General features: G+C 42.0%; 1 protein-coding gene across 2 annotated transcripts in view; it reads left to right on the top strand.

Annotated features, from left to right (window-relative positions):
* The window catches only part of pds5b (PDS5 cohesin associated factor B), a 157,270-nt gene that overhangs the window by 40,980 nt on the left and 91,003 nt on the right, over positions 1–25,287 (top strand). For both annotated transcript variants that reach the window (XM_060897739.1, XM_060897738.1), the window contains exons 7-8: positions 5,305–5,385; positions 24,283–24,423. In XM_060897739.1, coding sequence (XP_060753722.1) covers positions 5,305–5,385; positions 24,283–24,423 — 222 coding nt within the window. The remainder of the gene's footprint in view (positions 1–5,304; positions 5,386–24,282; positions 24,424–25,287) is intronic.

Here is a 25,287-nt window from a genome sequence, read left to right as displayed (position 1 = left end):
GTTGGGTTTTTTTTAATTTATTTATTTTTTTTTAAACCATAATGAATATTTCAGCTGATAAAGAATAGGAAAATGTTGGGGGTGTTTTTTTTTTTTTTATATAAATCATAAGGAATATTTCAGCTGGTAAACAATTGGAAAATGTTGTGGGTGGTTTTTTATTTTTTTAAAACCATAAGGAATTTTCAGCTGGTAAACAATAGGAAAATGTTGGGGGTGTTTTTTTTTTTTTTTTTTTTAAATGTAATTTTTTTTTAAACCATAAGGAGCATTTCAGTTGGTAAAGCATAGGAAAATGTTGTGGGTGTTTTTTTTTTTTTAATTATTATTTATTTTATTTTAAACCATAATGAATATTTCAGCTGATAAAGAATAGGAAAATGTTGTGGGTGTTTTTTTTTTTTGTTTTTTTTTTAACCATAAGGAATATTTCAGTTGATAAAGAATAGGAAAATAAATGTTGTGATTTGGGGGGGCTATATATTTTTTTTAAATATATAAATAAAAGATAAATTTTATTTTTTTAATATATTAATTAGTGGGGAAAATCGAATCATAAACCTGATATTGAATCGTAATTTAGGTGAATCATTACATGCCTAGTGCAGTCTGTCGAGGCTCCTGTTTGTCTCTTGTTTCGTCAGTCTAACATTTTGGCATTCTCCAAAGGCGAGCAACACGTCTTATGTTGTCTGTCACATGCTGTAGTTCTTGCGCTCTCTCTCTCTCTGTGTCTCTGTCTCTCACCTTCTACTGTTTCTGCCTGTCTGGGATTCTTTTAGTTTGGTATTCAAAAAAAACCTGCCTGTCCAGCGTTCTCTTGGTTTCATGTTCTCATGTTCTGTTGCGTTCTATCAGAGTTCTGTCTCTGCCTTGTGTTCTGTTTATTTATCTCTGACCATCATGTGACCGCCATAGCAACGGTAACACCGGCGCCATGACAGGAGGCAGGTTACAATAATGAGAAGAAAGGCAGAACGTGTGCCTTCTCTCCTGAAATATCGGGACTCGTTAGTTAGGCCATGAAAAAGAGTAAAACTTGTGAAAAAAATAGAATGCGTCAGTAATATCGATCCCTACAGTGTCACGAAGCTTTTTTTTTTTTTTTTTTTTGGAATCGATGGAAATGTGGCCTGGTGTGGAATTCCCTGACATTGTGACCTACTTGCTGCGAGTCTTTGCACAAAAGGTTACATCAAGGCCTACAAAAGCCGAGAAGCTTCCCAGGTTTTTTTTGTGGCTGGCTGGGTGAGATCTATCTTCGTAGGTAAAGCAACTGAAAATGTGAAGATTCTAATCGGAAAGGTTGGCATTCCTGAGGGATGACTTTGTTTATTTCCACTGGTAATCGACAACGGGTCACCAAGCTTCAGCTTATTTCTACGTAGGTTAATGACTCGCAGCAGCTCGGTGAAACCCCCGAGAGACCTTAGACAGCTGTTAAAAACAGCAGCAGTGTGTTATCAGCTGGCTGTAAGTGTATGGCTGGCTGGGGTCGAGCCCACTTGCATGTTGGAGCATTAGTGTGTGCAGCTGAAGCAGCAGTTCGAATGATGAAAGCAAAAACATGTACATCTGTTCCTTGTAAATGGCTGATTCCAACAAAAAAAAGCACATTCTGAAATTTTATTATTATTTTTTTTTAAATTTGGAATTCGTACCATCGTGGAAATGAAGTGAGCATACCGTTGAGGTTTTTGACCTCTCTGTTCGACACCAAGTCGCACCAAATATTTTTTTCCCCTTTTAAGTTTAGAAATCTCTCTCGTTTTTTTCCTCCCGATGATGAATTTTTATTTAAATTTTCTAAATTAAAAAAATCATGGCTCTCTTATGTTGTTCAGAATGATTTGCACATCCAAAAACGCAGCAAAACCTTCCCATACCGATCAATAACGACTAACTCCTCTGAATGAAGCGCTACAAACTGCCTCCTGTCATGGCGTCGTAGCTACCGTTGCTATGGGGGTCACGTGACTGTACAAAGGCTCCATTTATTTAAGCTTCCCGTCTGTCTTTGCATCACTCTCACCCTTGTTTCCCTCTTTATCTCATGTTTTGTTTCTAGCTCGTCTGTCCAAGAGGCCGATGAGTTACTGCCATGGCGTGGCGTCTGTCGTCCATCAGTCGTCCACAATTAAGTTAAATCGTATCTCCTCCATCAGTTCTGCAAGGATTTCCGTTCTGGTTTTGTTGGAAAGAACTCGTCACTCCGCACAAAACTTGGTCGTTGTTTTGTCAAACTTCTGAATGAGTTACTAATTCGGCCAAATTAACAAATCTTCCAGGCCTCTTACGAGAATGGTATCTCCTCTCTGATTCCAGTTTTGATTGATGTTTTGGGTCGATCTTCCCTTGAGGAACAAAACTTGCTTGTTTGGTTTCTTGTTGTAAACAATTTGTTTATTTTCAGTTAAATCGTATCTCCTCCCTCAGTTCTCAGTGGATTTCAGTTCTGATTGTTTTGTTTGAAAGAACTTGTCGTTCTGTACAACACTCGGTCATTTGTATTGTAAAACCTTGGCTAACGAGCTGCTGATTCGGTCAACTTAAAGCAGATACGCAGAACCTTTATTCTTAAATACATTTCTGAGTGGATAGTATCTCCATCCTTGACTCTTGTATGCTGCGTAATTGGGAATAAAAAATAGATATGCATTTTTGAGAGTTGAAATCGACCACAAAGTTAGCATTCGAGCTGAGCCAGCTACCCCTGAGTGCGTGACGTCACAGCGGGAACTGGTGCTATAGACCAAAGCCAGACTTGGCAAGCAAGAGCGGTTGCAATGGCCTCTTCGTTTGGATTGATTGGAGATTCTTTGGATGTTCCTGAAATTGGTGTGTGTACATGCTATTGCTCCACACGTAGAACCGTGTCAGTTTGAACCATCGGAAAGTGAATCCGATAGTAACACGTCGGCCACGGAGGCCTCCACCTTACGAAATACAGCCAGAGAACAAAGCTGTCGAGAGAATTGGATGGAATTGAACTGATGGTCTTATGTGACCCTCATTAAAACAGGATGGGTGTTTATAACTTATGCAACATACATGTGTGCATTTTCACTGATAAAACGTAAAAGGCTAATTAAATAATCAGATGAACTGAGACAATCACATTCTGAAGCAAATTAAATAATCTTATACCGGTAACTTAGACACACAAGTTACATGGATTAATCTAAATGCAGGTAAACAAGAAGTGCTGTTATGTAACCAAATGAGAGTCGCATCTTACCTGTCCGTGTTCTCGCTTCTTGAAGGCTGATTTTGTGGCCGATTTGTTTTTGAAAGAATCTGACTTTCAGTTCTTTGTTCATTTGCTTCCGCATAAGGGTGAGATATTGCTGCTGAGGCAAGCATATCCAGCGGAGAAATCAGACGACTGATCCACTCATTCTCCATTTTCTTCATACTGAGTACTCCGCCATTACTGCTCAGCTCACACTCCGGGAGAACTGGTGCAACTGAACTTGGTTTTCTTTTTCTTTAATTGTTGGTACTGCACCCTCTTTCAATACGGGCTTATAGCCAACACTCCTTGACAGATCAGAGGTCTCGTAGAAGTCTTCAGTAAAATGTGCAGAGCAGAGAAACCACTTCATAGGCGCCCAGTCCGTGAATTTCTCGCATTCAAATCTTTGCAGTTTGAACATTCTTGGGTCATGAATGCAACATAAATCCACCTTCTGCCATCTTGCTGCACCCGCCAGCAACACATCTACGTGGCATGGTGATAAATTAGCTCAAAATGGAGGATCAGAGTTGCAGTCAGCTCTGTGTTTTAGCATCGTGGAAATGGCGTGCTGTGACGTCACCGATCTCAAGGTCATTCACTCAGAGGACCGCTACTTATATGAATCACTTTTAATTGTAAAAATTACTATATTAGATTTATCGTTAATGCTTAAATCTATTCCTATGCCGTTCTTGAGGTCTCAAGGTGTTGATAAACAAAAAGTGAGACACAACAAAAAGGGTGTTGTTGGCTGGGATGCATAAGCCAGATGTTTCCAGTTGCCCTTCAATCTTGAGGTATCTCCTTTCATGAGTTTTCGGACTTCTCACAAGTATTATATCTCCTCTTGCAGTTCTCACTTGATGTTTTGGGTCGATCTTCCCTTGGGGGACAAAACTTGGTTGTTTGTTTCTTGTTGTTAACATCTCATCTCATTATCTGTAGCCGCTTTATCCTGTTCTACAGGGTCGCAGGCAAGCTGGAGCCTATCCCAGCTGACTACGGGCGAAAGGCGGGGTACACCCTGGACAAGTCGCCAGGTCATCACAGGGCTGACACATAGACACAGACAACCATTCACACTCACATTCACACCTACGGTCAATTTAGAGTCACCAGTTAACCTAACCTGCATGTCTTTGGACTGTGGGGGAAACCGGAGCACCCGGAGGAAACCCACGCGGACACGGGGAGAACATGCAAACTCCGCACAGAAAGGCCCTCGCCGGCCACGGAGCTCGAACCCGGACCTTCTTGCTGTGAGGCGACAGCGCTAACCACTACACCACCGTGCCGCCTTGTTAACATTTTGTTTATTTTCATTTAAATCATACATCTCTTCCCTTCCTCAGTTCTCAATGGATTTCAGCTCTGATTGATTGTTTTATTTGAAATAACTCGACCTTCTGCACAAAACTTGGCCATTGTATTGTCAAATTTTTGCTAACAGATTCGTAATGAGGTCAACTTGACCATGTTTTCTTCTGACTAGAATTGTATCTCCTCTCATTTATCATGCGAATTCAGTTCTGATCGAGGTTTTGGGTCGATCTTTGCTTGGAGAACAAAATTGAGTCATTTTGTTGATGTTCCTGTTGTAAAGAATTAGTTGTGGAGGTTGGTCCTCTCTCTCGTTCTCACGTTTCAGTTCTGTTTGAGGTCATGGTTGTTTTGATGGCCGGCCAGATGAGCGACTACGTCCTTGACGTTCTGGTTTAAGTTTCCTGTCTTTCTTTTTATCGCTCTCTCGAGCATCACTCTTGCCCTGTTTACCTATTTATATCTTGTTCTGTTTGTGTTTATTTTTGGTTATAGATCCTGATCGTTTTTTTTTTTTTCTTTGTTTCCTGTCTCTTATTCGGTCGGTTCTTGTGATCCAGTGATTGACCTGTTTGTTGTCTAATTGAGTTCGATGGAATGAAATGCAATTAAAGACTTTGGGTGAAGACAAATACGACATACTGTCAGTATTGATGAAGAAAATTATTGTAAAAATCAATCCTTATGGTCTCGATTTCACTGGATATGTGATAGTAACATTTCTGAATAATTTTTTTTCTTCCCAGAACCTGAACAAGCAGGCGTATGACCTGGCCAAAGCACTGCTGAAGAGGACGGCGCAGGCCATCGAGCCTTACATAACCAATGTGAGTGGGGTTTTACGACCACAGGCTTTCTGTTCCATCATTGTGTCGTTTTTGAATTCTTAACAAGCTCCCGTCATTTGACCGTGACCTCAAGTAGCCATGCAATGATTTGAAACTCTTTCACACACGTAGAGGAATTTCTTGGTGAAACCGTGGTTGGACCATCATGCAAGCGAGGGCACGCTGGCCCACGCTCCTCCTCATTACCTCCCCCAGGAGCAGGTGTGAGGTGCTGCTGTTTCTCACAGACCTCATTATGGATACGCTCGCTGCATGATACGGATACAAAACCTGACTCGCTTTGATCGCTGATCAGAAAAAAGCGAGCGCTCATGGGTATATTTTTCAGTTCCCGATGAGAAACTGCACATGCTTGGCTTCGTTAACAACGCACGCTACCGACACGAGAACCTAGACACCAGTGCGTTCCGTTTCTTCCTTCTCAATTTTTTTTTTTTTCCGTCTGTGCATATTTCATGAGAGGTCGTATATGACCAGACGATATCAAACCACAGTTATAAGCTGCTCTTTTCCTTTTTCTGTGTCAGGTAGTGAATAGGAATTAATAAGAGCTCTAATAATAACAGGAACTGAAATAATATGTACTTGCTGCCTGAGTGGGAGGGCTGGGCGGGAAAATATTTGGTTCAAGGTCATGCCGTACAAATGACCAAGAGCCGAATATTTTCCCGTCCTCCGGCCCGACCTAATTCGGTCAATAAGCATTTTATCCTGTGACCTTTTTTCAAAAACATGCACAGTTGGAAAACAATGAACAACAGTGTGTGGAAAACGAACCAGTCAGTTTTTATTTGACTGACAGCAAACCGTTGATATACTGAATCAGCTTTGCACAAGTTTGAAATAAGTCTGAATTCTGTAAAGCAGGGGTTCTCAACCTTTTTCTACTTTAAGCCCCGCCTATTCATACTTTGTAACGAGTCGAGGCCCATTAAAAAACATCCCCAGTTATTTTGGCTCATCTATTCGATTAGACCAGGGGTCACCAAACTTTTTTTCTCTGGGGGCCACATTGTCATTCCTGACTGTGATGGGGGGCCGGGGTCGGGTCAGCTATATAACATAGAATTGTATGACCCAGACAAATATGACCACCAGCAGGCCTCATTGTGTAGTAGAGATTACTAGCCTGGCACAGCCATCCCCACTACTATATCCCACACTACTATATCCCCCCACTACTATATCCCCACACTACTATATCCCCCCACTACTATATCCCCACACTACTATATCCCCACACTACTATATCCCCACACTACTATATCCCCACACTACTATATCCCCACACTACTATATCCACACAACTATATCCCCCCACTACTATATCCACACAACTATATCCCCCCACTACTATATCCACACAACTATATCCCCCCACTACTATATCCACACAACTATATCCCCCCACTACTATATCCACACAACTATATCCCCCCACTACTATATCCACACAACTATATCCCCCCACTACTATATCCACACAACTATATCCCCCCACTACTATATCCACACTACTATATCCCCCCACTACTATATCCCCCCACTACTATATCCCCCCACTACTATATCCCCACACTACTATATCCACACTACTATATCCCCCCACTACTATATCCACACTACTATATCCACACAACTATATCCCCCCACTACTATATCCACACAACTATATCCCCACTACTATATCCCCCACTACTATATCCACACTACTATATCCCCCCACTACTATATCCCCCCACTACTATATCCACACTACTATATCCCCCCACTACTATATCCCCCCACTACTATATCCACACAACTATATCCCCACTACTATATCCCCCCACTACTATATCCACACTACTATATCCACACTACTATATCCCCCCACTACTATATCCACACTACTATATCCCCCCACTACTATATCCACACTACTATATCCCCCCACTACTATATCCCCCCACTACTATATCCCCACACTACTATATCCCCCCACTACTATATCCCCCCACTACTATATCCACACAACTATATCCCCACTACTATATCCCCACACTACTATATCCACACTACTATATCCCCCCACTACTATATCCACACTACTATATCCCCCCACTACTATATCCACACTACTATATCCCCCCACTACTATATCCACACAACTATATCCCCCCACTACTATATCCACACAACTATATCCCCCCACTACTATATCCACACAACTATATCCCCCCACTACTATATCCACACAACTATATCCCCCCACTACTATATCCACACAACTATATCCCCCCACTACTATATCCACACTACTATATCCCCCCACTACTATATCCCCCCACTACTATATCCCCCCACTACTATATCCCCCCACTACTATATCCCCACACTACTATATCCACACTACTATATCCCCCCACTACTATATCCACACTACTATATCCACACAACTATATCCCCACTACTATATCCCCCACTACTATATCCACACTACTATATCCCCCCACTACTATATCCCCCCACTACTATATCCACACTACTATATCCCCCCACTACTATATCCCCCCACTACTATATCCACACAACTATATCCCCACTACTATATCCACACTACTATATCCACACTACTATATCCCCCCACTACTATATCCACACTACTATATCCCCCCACTACTATATCCACACTACTATATCCCCCCACTACTATATCCCCCCACTACTATATCCCCACACTACTATATCCCCCCACTACTATATCCCCCCACTACTATATCCACACAACTATATCCCCACTACTATATCCCCCCACTACTATATCCACACTACTATATCCCCCCACTACTATATCCACACTACTATATCCCCCCACTACTATATCCACACTACTATATCCCCCCACTACTATATCCACACTACTATATCCCCCCACTACTATATCCACACAACTATATCCCCCCACTACTATATCCACACAACTATATCCCCCCACTACTATATCCACACAACTATATCCCCCCACTACTATATCCACACTACTATATCCCCCCACTACTATATCCCCCCACTACTATATCCCCCCACTACTATATCCCCACACTACTATATCCACACTACTATATCCCCCCACTACTATATCCACACTACTATATCCACACAACTATATCCCCCCACTACTATATCCACACAACTATATCCCCACTACTATATCCCCCACTACTATATCCACACTACTATATCCCCCCACTACTATATCCCCCCACTACTATATCCACACTACTATATCCCCCCACTACTATATCCCCCCACTACTATATCCACACAACTATATCCCCACTACTATATCCCCCCACTACTATATCCACACTACTATATCCACACTACTATATCCCCCCACTACTATATCCACACTACTATATCCCCCCACTACTATATCCACACTACTATATCCCCCCACTACTATATCCCCCCACTACTATATCCCCACACTACTATATCCCCCCACTACTATATCCCCCCACTACTATATCCACACAACTATATCCCCACTACTATATCCCCACACTACTATATCCACACTACTATATCCCCCCACTACTATATCCACACTACTATATCCCCCCACTACTATATCCACACTACTATATCCCCCCACTACTATATCCACACAACTATATCCCCCCACTACTATATCCACACAACTATATCCCCCCACTACTATATCCACACAACTATATCCCCCCACTACTATATCCACACAACTATATCCCCCCACTACTATATCCACACAACTATATCCCCCCACTACTATATCCACACTACTATATCCCCCCACTACTATATCCCCCCACTACTATATCCCCCCACTACTATATCCCCACACTACTATATCCACACTACTATATCCCCCCACTACTATATCCACACTACTATATCCACACAACTATATCCCCCCACTACTATATCCACACAACTATATCCCCACTACTATATCCCCCACTACTATATCCACACTACTATATCCCCCCACTACTATATCCCCCCACTACTATATCCACACTACTATATCCCCCCACTACTATATCCCCCCACTACTATATCCACACAACTATATCCCCACTACTATATCCCCCCACTACTATATCCACACTACTATATCCCCCCACTACTATATCCACACTACTATATCCCCCCACTACTATATCCACACTACTATATCCCCCCACTACTATATCCCCCCACTACTATATCCCCACACTACTATATCCCCCCACTACTATATCCCCCCACTACTATATCCACACAACTATATCCCCACTACTATATCCCCACACTACTATATCCACACTACTATATCCCCCCACTACTATATCCACACTACTATATCCCCCCACTACTATATCCACACTACTATATCCCCCCACTACTATATCCACACAACTATATCCCCCCACTACTATATCCACACTACTATATCCACACAACTATATCCCCCCACTACTATATCCACACAACTATATCCCCCCACTACTATATCCACACAACTATATCCCCCCACTACTATATCCACACAACTATATCCCCCCACTACTATATCCACACAACTATATCCCCCCACTACTATATCCACACAACTATATCCCCCCACTACTATATCCACACTACTATATCCCCCCACTACTATATCCCCCCACTACTATATCCCCACACTACTATATCCCCACACTACTATATCCACACTACTATATCCCCCCACTACTATATCCACACTACTATATCCACACAACTATATCCCCCCACTACTATATCCACACAACTATATCCCCACTACTATATCCCCCACTACTATATCCACACTACTATATCCCCCCACTACTATATCCCCCCACTACTATATCCACACTACTATATCCCCCCACTACTATATCCCCCCACTACTATATCCACACAACTATATCCCCACTACTATATCCCCCCACTACTATATCCACACTACTATATCCACACTACTATATCCCCCCACTACTATATCCACACTACTATATCCACACTACTATATCCCCCCACTACTATATCCCCCCACTACTATATCCCCACACTACTATATCCCCCCACTACTATATCCCCCCACTACTATATCCACACAACTATATCCCCACTACTATATCCCCACACTACTATATCCACACTACTATATCCCCCCACTACTATATCCACACTACTATATCCCCCCACTACTATATCCACACTACTATATCCCCCCACTACTATATCCACACAACTATATCCCCCCACTACTATATCCACACAACTATATCCCCCCACTACTATATCCACACAACTATATCCCCCCACTACTATATCCACACAACTATATCCCCCCACTACTATATCCACACAACTATATCCCCCCACTACTATATCCACACTACTATATCCCCCCACTACTATATCCCCCCACTACTATATCCCCCCACTACTATATCCCCCCACTACTATATCCCCACACTACTATATCCACACTACTATATCCCCCCACTACTATATCCACACTACTATATCCACACAACTATATCCCCACTACTATATCCCCCACTACTATATCCACACTACTATATCCCCCCACTACTATATCCCCCCACTACTATATCCACACTACTATATCCCCCCACTACTATATCCCCCCACTACTATATCCACACAACTATATCCCCACTACTATATCCACACTACTATATCCACACTACTATATCCCCCCACTACTATATCCACACTACTATATCCCCCCACTACTATATCCACACTACTATATCCCCCCACTACTATATCCCCCCACTACTATATCCCCACACTACTATATCCCCCCACTACTATATCCCCCCACTACTATATCCACACAACTATATCCCCACTACTATATCCCCCCACTACTATATCCACACTACTATATCCCCCCACTACTATATCCACACTACTATATCCCCCCACTACTATATCCACACTACTATATCCCCCCACTACTATATCCACACTACTATATCCCCCCACTACTATATCCACACAACTATATCCCCCCACTACTATATCCACACAACTATATCCCCCCACTACTATATCCACACAACTATATCCCCCCACTACTATATCCACACTACTATATCCCCCCACTACTATATCCCCCCACTACTATATCCCCCCACTACTATATCCCCACACTACTATATCCACACTACTATATCCCCCCACTACTATATCCACACTACTATATCCACACAACTATATCCCCCCACTACTATATCCACACAACTATATCCCCACTACTATATCCCCCACTACTATATCCACACTACTATATCCCCCCACTACTATATCCCCCCACTACTATATCCACACTACTATATCCCCCCACTACTATATCCCCCCACTACTATATCCACACAACTATATCCCCACTACTATATCCCCCCACTACTATATCCACACTACTATATCCACACTACTATATCCCCCCACTACTATATCCACACTACTATATCCCCCCACTACTATATCCACACTACTATATCCCCCCACTACTATATCCCCCCACTACTATATCCCCACACTACTATATCCCCCCACTACTATATCCCCCCACTACTATATCCACACAACTATATCCCCACTACTATATCCCCACACTACTATATCCACACTACTATATCCCCCCACTACTATATCCACACTACTATATCCCCCCACTACTATATCCACACTACTATATCCCCCCACTACTATATCCACACAACTATATCCCCCCACTACTATATCCACACAACTATATCCCCCCACTACTATATCCACACAACTATATCCCCCCACTACTATATCCACACAACTATATCCCCCCACTACTATATCCACACAACTATATCCCCCCACTACTATATCCACACTACTATATCCCCCCACTACTATATCCCCCCACTACTATATCCCCCCACTACTATATCCCCACACTACTATATCCACACTACTATATCCCCCCACTACTATATCCACACTACTATATCCACACAACTATATCCCCCCACTACTATATCCACACAACTATATCCCCACTACTATATCCCCCACTACTATATCCACACTACTATATCCCCCCACTACTATATCCCCCCACTACTATATCCACACTACTATATCCCCCCACTACTATATCCCCCCACTACTATATCCACACAACTATATCCCCACTACTATATCCCCCCACTACTATATCCACACTACTATATCCCCCCACTACTATATCCACACTACTATATCCCCCCACTACTATATCCACACTACTATATCCCCCCACTACTATATCCCCCCACTACTATATCCCCACACTACTATATCCCCCCACTACTATATCCCCCCACTACTATATCCACACAACTATATCCCCACTACTATATCCCCACACTACTATATCCACACTACTATATCCCCCCACTACTATATCCACACTACTATATCCCCCCACTACTATATCCACACTACTATATCCCCCCACTACTATATCCACACAACTATATCCCCCCACTACTATATCCACACTACTATATCCCCCCACTACTATATCCCCCCACTACTATATCCCCCCACTACTATATCCCCACTACTATATCCACACAACTATATCCCCCCACTACTATATCCACAGAACTATATCCCCCCACTACTATATCAACACTTGATTCCTGGCACATATTTGTTTATCTTTACTAGTGGTTTGCAAAAGTAGCAATCGAGTCTTCACACTTTGTTTTAATTTGAAATACCACAGATATTCCATTTATTTATTTTCTAATAAAAATATCAAAGCTGTCAAGGTAAGAAACATCTGCCTAGTTGAGGTGATTGACACTGGCAAAGGTGAGTGGAAAATTATAAATTGTAGGTAGGCCTGTTGATATTATTAATAATAGTGTGCAGCATTTAATAAAGGTCAAATAAATAGGCCTATAAAAATACATTAAAAAACAGTGAAATTATAATATGATCAATAGATCAATAGATCACAGCAGTTGTGCTGCGTCCTGCACGTCATTGCTCTCATCCATGGCCAAAGCAAAAAACTCGAATTCTGACACTCTCTCATTCAGCTGGTCATACACGTTGTCCCCCAAATCTTCGGTTCGCCTGGGCATAGTACTGTAGGTGCGGAGAGACTCACCGCGTTGAGCGCATCCTTCTTGTTGGGACACACCTCCTCGGCCACAGCAAGCATGCATACTTTAACAAAGTCCCCATCAGTAAACGGCTTTCCATGGGTAGCTAGTAGGTGAGCTACCTTATAGCTAGCTCGGACAGCAGCCTGGTTGATCTGGGTTTGGTGAAGGAATACATTCTGTTGTGCAGCCAGTCCGCATTTCATCCTCCGAATCCTGTCTTCTCTTGTTTGCCCTCGCAAACTAGCATACTCTTTGTGGTGGGTTTTGTAGTGACGACGCAGATTATATTCTTTGAAAACCGACACACTTTCTTTACATACAAGACAAACTGCACAGTCCTTACACTGAACGAAAAAATAATCGGTGGGCCACTGTTCTTTAAGAACTCTGCACTGTCTGTCAGCTTTTCGCTTACTGCTAGCCATTTTGCTATCCTGAACACTGACAGTTCTCTGCGCATGCGCTGCCTGTCACTGCTTGATCGCGAGCATATGACGAAAATTCGGAAAATATGAATAGTTCATTTTATAACTAAATATCAATTTTAATTGATAAAATCAACAAAATACAAGATGCAGACATGTTGTTATTTGCCAAAAAGCAATTTAAAAAAATAGGCCATGACCACTTTTGGGGATTGCCTCATAGGGCTGGTTCAAGTGGTCAGGGGCAGAGGGGCTGGGGGGCCGGTCAAAGGGGGGTGGCGGGCTGGAGTCGGCCCGCGGGCCATAGTTTGATGACCCCTGGATTAGACTCTAATAATCTACTGTAAAGTGTTTTAATGCGATCCGACATCACTCCCTGTGACAGACAGGAACCCAGGAATTAAGTAAATGCAATAAAAACTGTTTTTTGAATTGTTGGGGTTGTATTTAAAACTGTACGGATGTTCCAGAAAGGAACCAGGCATACAGGTCATTCTCAGTCAAAAGGGATTAATGATCCAAAAATGGAGTTTGGTCCATTAACACAAGAACTTGTTTGTGTTCAGCAAGCCATTAAAACCAACAGGTGGATCTGGAAACCACTCAAATGGATTAGACCCTTAGACGCTAACAAAGAAGGATTTTTCCTATGAGTTGGAAAATGATCCATCCGTTGAGTTCCCCTGAGATCTCAAACTACCTGGTGCTGCAGAAATCGTTCTACACAGACACACAGATGAAAACCTGGAAGAGCATAGAGGAGAGCAACTTTTTATATGCGGCTGGGTTAAAGATCTGGTGATCAGGACGCTACAAGATAGACAGATCTAAGTGCAGGAAGTGTGTTTATTAGCAGGCGTGATGTTTCCAAAAAGCAGAGTATTTAAACAGTGTTCTAAACATGGCAAGAAACAAATGTGGTGGTGGTGATGATTTCAGCACGTACTGATTGCGCTCAAATCAGTATCGGGTGTTTCCCATAACGACTGGGTCCTAAGAATGCGCACAACAGCGCAGCTGCTCAAGCTGTGCCAGACTCGAACAAGTAAAGGTGTAACGTGGCAGGGTTGCAAAGTGAAAGTTACTGCTTTCCAAAAGTAACTTTGGTACCTGAGTACAGTTTGTTAAAGATCACATGGAAAAGCCAGAAGGCTATCAGAAAGATTTGGTGGATGGATGAGTCCAAAATACAACTTTTTGGTTTTGATGAGAAGCCTATTTTTTTTTTTTTGGAGAAAGGAAAATGCTGCATTTCTGAATAAGAACGTGATATAATCTGTAAAACATGGTGGTGGTAGTATCACGGTTTCGGACTCTCCCTGCATCTGGGCCAGGCTGGCTTTCTGTCATTGATGATAAATTCTCAAGGGTTCACAAACCTTTTCAAGCACTAACACAGTGCTAATGACATGAACAAACTCGTGTAATTTACTGACTAAAATTGTTTATACCAATCACCAGTTCCGTTTGTTAAAGGGATCGTCCAGTGGACTTATTCTCAAACCTCTTAAGTAAAAGTAGTCGCAGATTTCAAAAATCCAAGGATGAGAATTTTCCGCTGATCGGCGGATTTCCGACTTTTTCAGACCAAAATAATTGTTTTTGAGATCGATGTAAATCCGTTGAGAAATTTTCCGGGGGGGGTATGGTTAACGATCTGTGCTCACCTTAAAACATCTTGCTTCTTGGTGGGCTCCGGGTTAACACACTCGAGTCTTTCGACATGTTGTAATTAACATTCACTTTTGCGACAATGTTCGACTTATTTGCGGGAGAATTTTCGGGGAAATCCCATCGCGTGCAGTGTATAAACACACATACACATGCTGTCCACGCGTGGCTTGCAATCGCCGTTCACCGACTGTACACACTGTTTGACGATACGCATTTGTAACATCGGAAAGACACATATTCAGGCAGGATATTTTAGCATATCGACAATGGCAAAAGTCCTAGATAAGAAAGAAGAGGATCGAGCGAAGGACATTGATAAAGGTGCAGGAATAAAGAACTGTTTTCGATGGGCTTGGTTAGAAAGAACACTGAATGTCGAGATCAACAAGCAGACTGTCACAACGAAGCTTGGTGATCACATACGGAAAATAGACGTCCCAGGAAAAGTACTTTGCTCATTGTGTTCTGACATGATAAACTATGCTAGTAGAGGGGCAAAGACTATCGAACTTCACATATACACCAAAAAACACAAAGGTCAGTCGAAAATTATTTTGCCTGTTCAATGATTCACTATATTATTTATAATGTATATCGCACGAATCAATGCCATTTTATATATATATACACAACCCTGATTCCAAAAAAGTTGGGACAAAGTACAAATTGTAAATAAAAACGGAATGCAATGATGTGGAAGTTTCAAAATTCCATATTTTATTCAGAATAGAACATAGATGACATATCAAATGCTTAAACTGAGAAAATGTATCATTTAAAGAGAAAAATTAGGTGATTTTAAATTTCATGACAACACATCTCAAAAAAGTTGGGACACGGCCATGTTTCCCACTGTGAGACATCCCCTTTTCTCTTTACAACAGTCTGTAAACGTCTGGGGACTGAGGAGACAAGTTGCTCAAGTTTAGGGATAGGAACGTTAACCCATTCTTGTCTAATGTAGGATTCTAGTTGCTCAACTGTCTTAGGTCTTTTTTGTCATATCTTCCGTTTTATGATGCGCCAAATGTTTTCTATGGGTGAAAGATCTGGACTGCAGGCTGGCCAGTTCAGTACCCGGACCCTTCTTCTACGCAGCCATGATGCTGTAATTGATGCAGTATGTGGTTTGGCATTGTCATGCTGGAAAATGCAAGGTCTTCCCTGAAAGAGACGTCGTCTGGATGGGAGCATATGTTGCTCTAGAACCTGGATATACCTTTCATCATTGATGGTGTCTTTCCAGATGTGTAAGCTGCCCATGCCACACGCACTAATGCAACCCCATACCATCAGAGATGCAGGCTTCTGAACTGAGTGCTGATAACAACTCGGGTCGTCCTTCTCCTCTTTAGTCCGAATGACACGGCGTCCCTGATTTCCATAAAGAACTTCAAATTTTGATTCGTCTGACCACAGAACAGTTTTCCACTTTGCCACAGTCCATTTTAAATGAGCCTTGGCCCAGAGAAGACGTCTGCGCTTCTGGATCGTGTTTAGATACGGCTTCTTCTTTGAACTATAGAGTTTTAGCTGGCAACGGCGGATGGCACGGTGAATTGTGTTCACAGATAATGTTCTCTGGAAATATTCCTGAGCCCATTTTGTGATTTCCAATACAGAAGCATGCCTGTATGTGATGCAGTACTGTCTAAGGGCCCGAAGATCACGGGCACCCAGTATGGTTTTCCGGCCTTGACCCTTAGGCACAGAGATTCTTCCAGATTCTCTGAATCTTTTGATGATATTATGCACTGTAGATGATATGTTCAAACTGTTTGCAATTTTACACTGTCGAACTCCTTTCTGATATTGCTCCACTATTTGTCGGCGCAGAATTAGGGGGATTGGTGATCCTCTTCCCATCTTTACTTCTGAGAGCTGCTGCCACTCCAAGATGCTCTTTTTATACCCAGTCATGTTAATGACCTATTGCCAATTGACCTAATGAGTTGCAATTTGGTCCTCCAGCTGTTCCTTTTTTGTACCTTTAACTTTTCCAGCCTCTTATTGCCCCTGTCCCAACTTTTTTGAGATGTGTTGCTGTCATGAAATTTCAAATGAGCCAATATTTGGCATGAAATTTCAAAATGTCTCACTTTCAACATTTGATATGTTGTCTATGTTCTATTGTGAATACAATATCAGTTTTTGAGATTTGTAAATTATTGCATTCTGTTTTTATTTACAATTTATACTTTGTCCCAACTTTTTTGGAATTGGGGTTGTGTGTGTATATATAAAAAAAAAAAACAATATCAAATACAAGTGTGTATCTTTTATAAATGGGGTTAGCTTATCTAATGTAGCATGTTGGGGAGAATCATAGTATCATATCTATATTTCTCATAAAATTTTAGGTATGATACCGTGTATAACTCTCCTACTTATTGCTCATTTCATAGGGGGATTGCTTGCATGGGGAGTGTCTGCCCAAATTTTTTAGGCCGAGATGAACTTGTAGTTTTTGATTTAAAAAAAAAAAAATCCAATATGTAATGCCAATTGTACATGCCTGTTCTTTTAATTCAAAATCACCATCTTGATCTTCAGATTGACCATATGGTATCTGTATTACATTACATAACATCCTGTCCAGATGAAACCTAGTTAGTACACACAGCAGTTGAAAGGGAAGTGATAAGTGATGTTGAATGTTGCCCGCTTAATATGCAAGACCACCTGCTACCATGATGACATCAGAAGAAAGCTTGAGAGAATTATATGAGAGAACTTTTTTCTGGTTTGCACTTCATTTTAAAGGATTAGAGTATATCAGCAAAGAACATAAATTTCATATGATACTGATGAGATCATTTTAGACAAACTGAAACTTCTGAGGACAAACTACCAGTTACCAGCATCACTTCAGACTAGTGATAGTAGCAGTGCAGCTCATATACATCAACCACTGGTGAAAAGCACAGATGGCCACACTTCCACTTAGGGCTGCACGATTATGGAAAAAAATGATAATCACGATTATCTTGATCAGAATTGTAATCACGATTATTCTTGATGTTAGGGAAATCACTTAAATTTTATTTCACTATATTCAAACAAACAATATGAACAGCTTTCAGTGCAGAATGAAATTTAAAAGAGAAATTCTGATTTCCAAATGACAAATAAATGAAATTTATCCAAGAAATTACCAAAGGATGAAGGAACTGAAAACTCAATTGCAACAATTACATAGCATTATACTGAGGCCTACAAGTTTTTAGCTAGAAAGACCAGCCTATCAACATGCTCTGGCTTTAAACATGAGCGAAGGCAGGTCACAACATTGCCTCCAGTGCTAAATACGCTCAATCTGTTACCTACTCTCACGCTATCACCCCTTGAAGAAGATACCGCCAGTGTTGCCAGACACTGCTGACGTTTTCCAGCCCAAAATATGTTCAAATCCGCCAAAATGCACTTAAAACCGCCCAATCTGGCAACACTGGATACCGCTGCACTGAAGCTCTGCGCACTTGGCTTGCTTGCTTATTTAGACGGAGTAATGAAACCTTACATGCGTCGGTTCGCCCCCTAATGGTTTGGCGGAGTACTGGTCAAAAAGTGCTTGATCAGATATGCAGCAGAGCTCGCATTTTAAATGGAAATAAATCGCGATTTTCATTTAATTTAATCGTGGCAGCCAAAATCGCGATTTTCGATTAAATTCGATTAATTGTGCAGCCCTACTTCCACTGTAAAGCCTCTGATATCAGTAGCTGATCGTGCGAATAATGCTCAGGTATTTTATTGACGTATTGTAATATAATGCTTATGAATGTTTGATATAAACTTTAATTTTGTATATAAACTGGACAGAAACACCGAAAAGTATTGTAACCTTATCACTATTATGAAAAGAACTTCAGAGAAAGCAGCCCAGTCTCCATTTGGTAAGGAATTTTTATATATTTAAAAAAATTATATATTCATTCATTTACTTTGATATCCACATGTTAACAAAGACATCTCATCTCATTATCTGTAGCCGCTTTATCCTGTTCTACAGGGTCGCAGGCAAGCTGGAGCCTATCCCAGCTGACTATGGGCGAAAGGCGGGGTACACCCTGGACAAGTCGCCAGGTCATCACAGGGCTGACACATAGACACAGACAACCATTCACACTCACATTCACACCTACGGTCAATTTAGAGTCACCAGTTAACCTAACCTGCATGTCTTTGGACTGTGGGGGAAACCGGAGCACCCGGAGGAAACCCACGCGGACACGGGGAGAACATGCAAACTCCGCACAGAAAGGCCCTCGCCGGCCACGGGGCTCGAACCCAGACCTTCTTGCTGTGAGGCGACAGCGCTAACCACTCCACCACCGTGCCGCCCTTAACAAAGACATGAATAGCAAAAATGCAGAAATATAATATAATATTGTAGAGCTCTTGTTTATATTAAAAGGTGCATTGATTTTTTTTTGAAGTCATCAAATGTGAATTGATTAAAAACAAGTCTCTTGTACCATATTAATCATTTTCACCTGGTAGTCCACCAAGAAGGGGAATTTATTTCCAAATAAATTGCAACTTTTTGCTGATAAAATTAATGGTTTTGGGGTAAAAAAAAAAAAAAAATAGCCAAAAATCATTAGCTCCCAGGGGCTTCGCCCACTGGGGCTCTGCCCCTGGGCCCCGCTGGGTGCCTGCGGCCCCCAAACCCCTGGCTTTTTTCAGACTTTTTAAATATATATTTTTTAAATTTTCATCCCTGAAAATCACATTTTCATTTTCGGCGACCACATGGTGTTCGAGAAAAATGAATTTTCTTTAAAATGTCACATGCACTTCCTGGAGTAGTCACGTACGCGATTACATCAGCAACTCGGCCGTTTTATATTCTTTGTTTACATCATAGTTTTGCGAGTTTTACAAATTTTACAGAATCAATCGGTTTTTAAATAAGTATGCCTCGTTGTGCAGCATATAAATGACAATGATGCTAAAAAGAAAGCACAAGCTGGAACTCGACTGCATTTCCACAAAGTGGGCTGGAGCAGAGGGTCATTGACAGAAACAGGATCAGACACGAGACCTCGCGCTGCAAAATCTTTTTTTACATGATCTACAGAAAGTTTGTGTGCATGCGTGAGTGCATGTGCCGTATGGCTGCATGCTCTAAAATCTCGGTTTAAAATGGCTCAACTCGCAGCAAGACACGAACTTGGTGTCTAAAATCTTTCTTCTTTTTTTTTTTTTTTTCCATGGTCCACACGGTGCTGGGTAGATTAACAGAGTGTGACATGATTTAAAACAGAGATTTTAGGGCTCAGCTATGCGCTGAGCCACTTAAAACCAAGATCTTAGTGCGCATAGCCCCACACTCTCGCGTTCTCTCTCTTTCTGTGTGTGTAGATCATGTGAAAACAAGATTTTGCAGCGCGAGGTCTCGTGTCTGATCCCATTTCTGTCAGTGATCCTCTGCTACAGCTGAACAAGTCCACTTTGCATTTTCTTTGTGGAAATGCAGTCTCATTCCAGCTTGTGCCTTCTTTTTAGCATCATTGTGGCATTTATATGCTGCACTATGAGGCATACTACTTTAACACTCTCAGGTCGCTGACCCCCCACAGGGGACTTTTAGGACCGTTAGTAAACATACATCTAAAGCTCCGTGAGTTTTTCTGCTAGAAACATTCGAGTAACACCACGAGAAACCTTGAATCTTCTCATTTTCAAATATATATAATAAAACAAACTTTATCTTTAGCACTTTGTAAAGAGAATAAAAGCAAATCTTACGAATTTCAGTACTTCAACCAGCAGCAGCCTCTTAATGACACACCCATCGGCTATTCACATGTTAAGCACATGGAACATCAGTATCGTCATTCGCTCATTGTGTAGCAAGGGGAAGTGAGAACACGCCCCCATTTCACCGGTATAAACAAGTGCACGTTTACTTGTTTCCAAACCAACTGAGAAACTTTGAGGAAGTGCCTGGTCAGGACAGTCTGTTCCATGCCCCAAACCCCTGGTAGAGTGCAAGAAGTTCATGGGTGGTGTGGACTTGTCTGACCAGTTGGTCCACTCCTCCACAGCACAAAACTGTGAAGTGGTACAAGAAGCTTTTTCTTCACTTCCTGGACGTTGCTGCAACAAATACCTTCATCCTCCACAAAGAACTCATGCAAAACATGCAGAAGAAAAGCCTGAGCCACAGGGATTTCATGGAGGAGCTCACTGCACAGCTGTGTGGTGTGCCACTTGCGTTTTGAGGCCCCAAGAAGAAGAAAGAAAGAAAGAAGAAACCTTTGTCACGTGCACACTTGAAGCACAGTGAAATTCATCCTCTGCATTTAGCCCATCTGAAGCAGTGAACACAAGTGTGCCCACACACAGCGCCTGGGGAGCAGTCAGGGGTCAGGGTACCTTGCTCAAGGGCACCTCAGCCCAAGGCCTCCCCACATCAACCTAACTGCATGTCTTTGGATTGTGGGGGAAACCGGAGCACCCGGAGGAAACCCACGCAGACACGGGGAGAACATGCAAACTCCACACAGAAAGGCCCTCGCCGGCCACGGGGCTCGAACAATGTTTACCTTCTTGCTGTGAGGCGACCGTGCTAACCACTACACCACCGTGCCGCCCCACGGTGGTGTAGTGGTTAGCACTCTCCTCTGAAGAAAGTTGGCAAGGCTCACAAGCCAGTTTGCGGGATTGAGCTGAACACAAATGGGAATAGGGCCGGTGATGGTCGCAGAGCCTGTGTGTACTGCAGGTTGCAGGGGAGGAAAACAAAAACCCTGTGGACGTGCAAAACGCGTGATGCTTTCCTTTGCCTTCAACCTGACAGGAACTGTTATGATGCTTGGCATCCAGATGAGGACGGACAGCAGAGAGCCACAATCCAGGGATGATCATTCGCTACTGAACGTTTTATTACAGTTGAAGAGGGCATATTTATTATAAGATTTAGAAGAAGCCAGAATATTTAATCTGTGACCGTGATAGCTTTGGCTTTTAGGGCTTCTTTTCTTTGCAGTAACTTTCCAAGCGGGGAGGTACAGGGGCCAGGGTACCTCATCAATATTTATTTGAAAGGGCAACTGGCTTTGGAGAAAACAAAGGTAGTGTGAAGTTTCTGCAATTAGTATTGAAACTACAGAACATTTCTGAATGCTGTTCTTACTTTTATGTCGCCAACACCCATGTTTACAAGGTTCAGACTTCAAAAGTCTTGTGCAGATATATTTATAGTTTTTTTTTTTTTTTTTAAATACAAGGTTTGAAGACTCTGAAAATAGTTTTTTGTAAGGTTGTGTTTGCACTTAATTTAAATAAAAACAAATTTCATTACTTTCACTTTACTCTCATATTATTATTGCTGAGGGCGTCCAGAATATAACCAAGTGTGTCACTTTTGCATGGATGTTTTGAGTTAGATGAAATACTTAATGTCAAGGTTTATCAGACTGCTACCGGTACAGTGTGTCTGACAGGCCCAGGACCTCAGAGCGTTACAAACCCAAATAAATTCGGTAAAATACTTGTAACACGAGCAAAACTATTGTAACCCCCAGGGGGAGTACCAACCAGTACAGTTTACTATTAAATCTGAACGTTAACCAAACCCACAAGCAGGGGATCCCAATGAAGGGAACAATGAAGGAGAGAGAGAGACTGGAGTATTAAACAATTTATTTTTTCAATAAAAATATAAATAAAACACACACACATTTTAAACTAAAAATGGGGCACAGGAAAAACAGTGGCTGGGGTGGCGTAGAGTGCTCCACCTGTATGAATGTCAGCCACAACGTAGAATCGGGTTAGTCGGTCGCCTTCACAGCAAAGTTGATGCACTAGGTTTTGCGGTCCTCAGCCAATCACCAATGTTCACGGTTCTCTGGACACAGGCAGAGCACAACACGCCACAGGATTACGGCAGCACGAAGGATTACAGCAAATCACTAACGTGGATTTCTCTCCAAAGAGATGCAAAACACGAGGCCAGTGAGCAAAAGGCCAGCTCATAAGGAGGCAAACCGACCAAACGGAGATGGGGCACCACGACAGGCAGGCAAGGCAAACAAACCAGACAGAGGTGAAGCACGACGACAGGCAGACAAAGCCCCAAAAAATGACACGAGTGGGAAACGCTGCTACTCTTAAGGTGTCATGCCAATTGCCAGGGCACCTGATCTTAATTACAACCACGCCCACTACGCTACACCGCACCCATTAAAGGCACCTACTGCCAATCGAGCAACCCCTTGCCCATGTTACACTATGATGTAAACAGAATATAAAAAGCCGAGTTGCTCCAAGGAACCACTACATGACGACATGCACGTCACCACCGTCGGTAGCCCATCTGGCATTTTGAAAGAAAAATAAAATTCTTCTCGAACACTCTTTGGTCCCTGGAAATGAACGTTTGATTTTTGAAATCTGTGACTACTTTTACTGATAAGTTTGAGAATAAATCCGCTGGAGGATCCCTTGAATAAGTGTTGGGTGTGTAGCTCCTGATTTCCCATTCAAGCCTAATTCTGAATGCACCGCATCTGACATTTTCCTCACGTTGGTGTGATGAATGGAGGGGTTCAAAGTGTCTCTCTTTCTCCCCACCCCAGTTTTTTAACCAGGTGCTGATGCTGGGGAAGACGTCAGTGAGCGACCTGTCGGAGCACGTGTTTGATTTAATCCTGGAGCTCTACAACATCGATTGTCATCTTCTCCTCTCGGTTCTGCCTCAGCTAGAGTTTAAACTTAAGGTACGACAAAAGTCACCAAGAGGAGGACGATCATAGCGCTACACGACAGATTATTTGACCAAGCGTCCCCTTTTTTTTTTTTTTTTTAATTTTTTTTTTTTTTTAAATCCTGTCTTGTTAATAGTAGTTGTAACACTAACAACCCTGTCATTTTTGCCTTGTAAATGTATTTTCTCTAAACATACTGTAACTTCTGTTTCAGCAAGATCTATTTTTTCCCCCCTGTTCTTTGTTTGAGCCTGTAGAGGAATAGTCGTGCTCGGGTAGTACACATTCATCACGTCTCCTCAGGAGGGCATTATTTATTTATTTATTATTATTTTTTTTTTTCATCTCAGCCAGTCGTCTGGGATTTTTTTTTTTTGGGTGTCTTACTTTCACAGGTGTATCTTTAGAGGATCTTCATCATGAAATCTGACCTGGAGAACACACCCAATCCCACAGAATTAGACCATGATAGTGCGATTGTCCTGAAAAAGTGTATAAAACAAAACAGGATTAAGACTGTAAGGTTAGACGAAGCTTCCCTCAGGCTGCCTGATATTCATCCTGATAAATGTGTGTATGTATTCTGTATTATCAGCGTACACGTTCTGTTGGCTGGAGTGCCGGGTCAGGTTTTTCATCTATTCACTTTTTTTTTTTATAAATATATCCTGAGCTTTAACGACAGGTTGCTTTCAGTTTTTAATGATAAATCGTATTCCATCAATATACGCCTTTGCAGAGGTTTTCATGGTGTGTGCAGATGTTTTGGTTTTGAGGCAGAAGACAAGAACAGAAACGCTGAAAAGACTAAATGAGTTCATTCATCATAACAGAATTCATTGACTGGGGTTTTGCTTCCTGCAGCTTTCGCTCTGA

The sequence above is a fragment of the Neoarius graeffei genome, chromosome 17, assembly GCF_027579695.1.
Source record: "Neoarius graeffei isolate fNeoGra1 chromosome 17, fNeoGra1.pri, whole genome shotgun sequence".
In the NCBI taxonomy this organism is placed as follows: Eukaryota; Metazoa; Chordata; class Actinopteri; order Siluriformes; family Ariidae; genus Neoarius; species Neoarius graeffei.
This window is presented reverse-complemented; position numbering and strand designations above follow the sequence as displayed.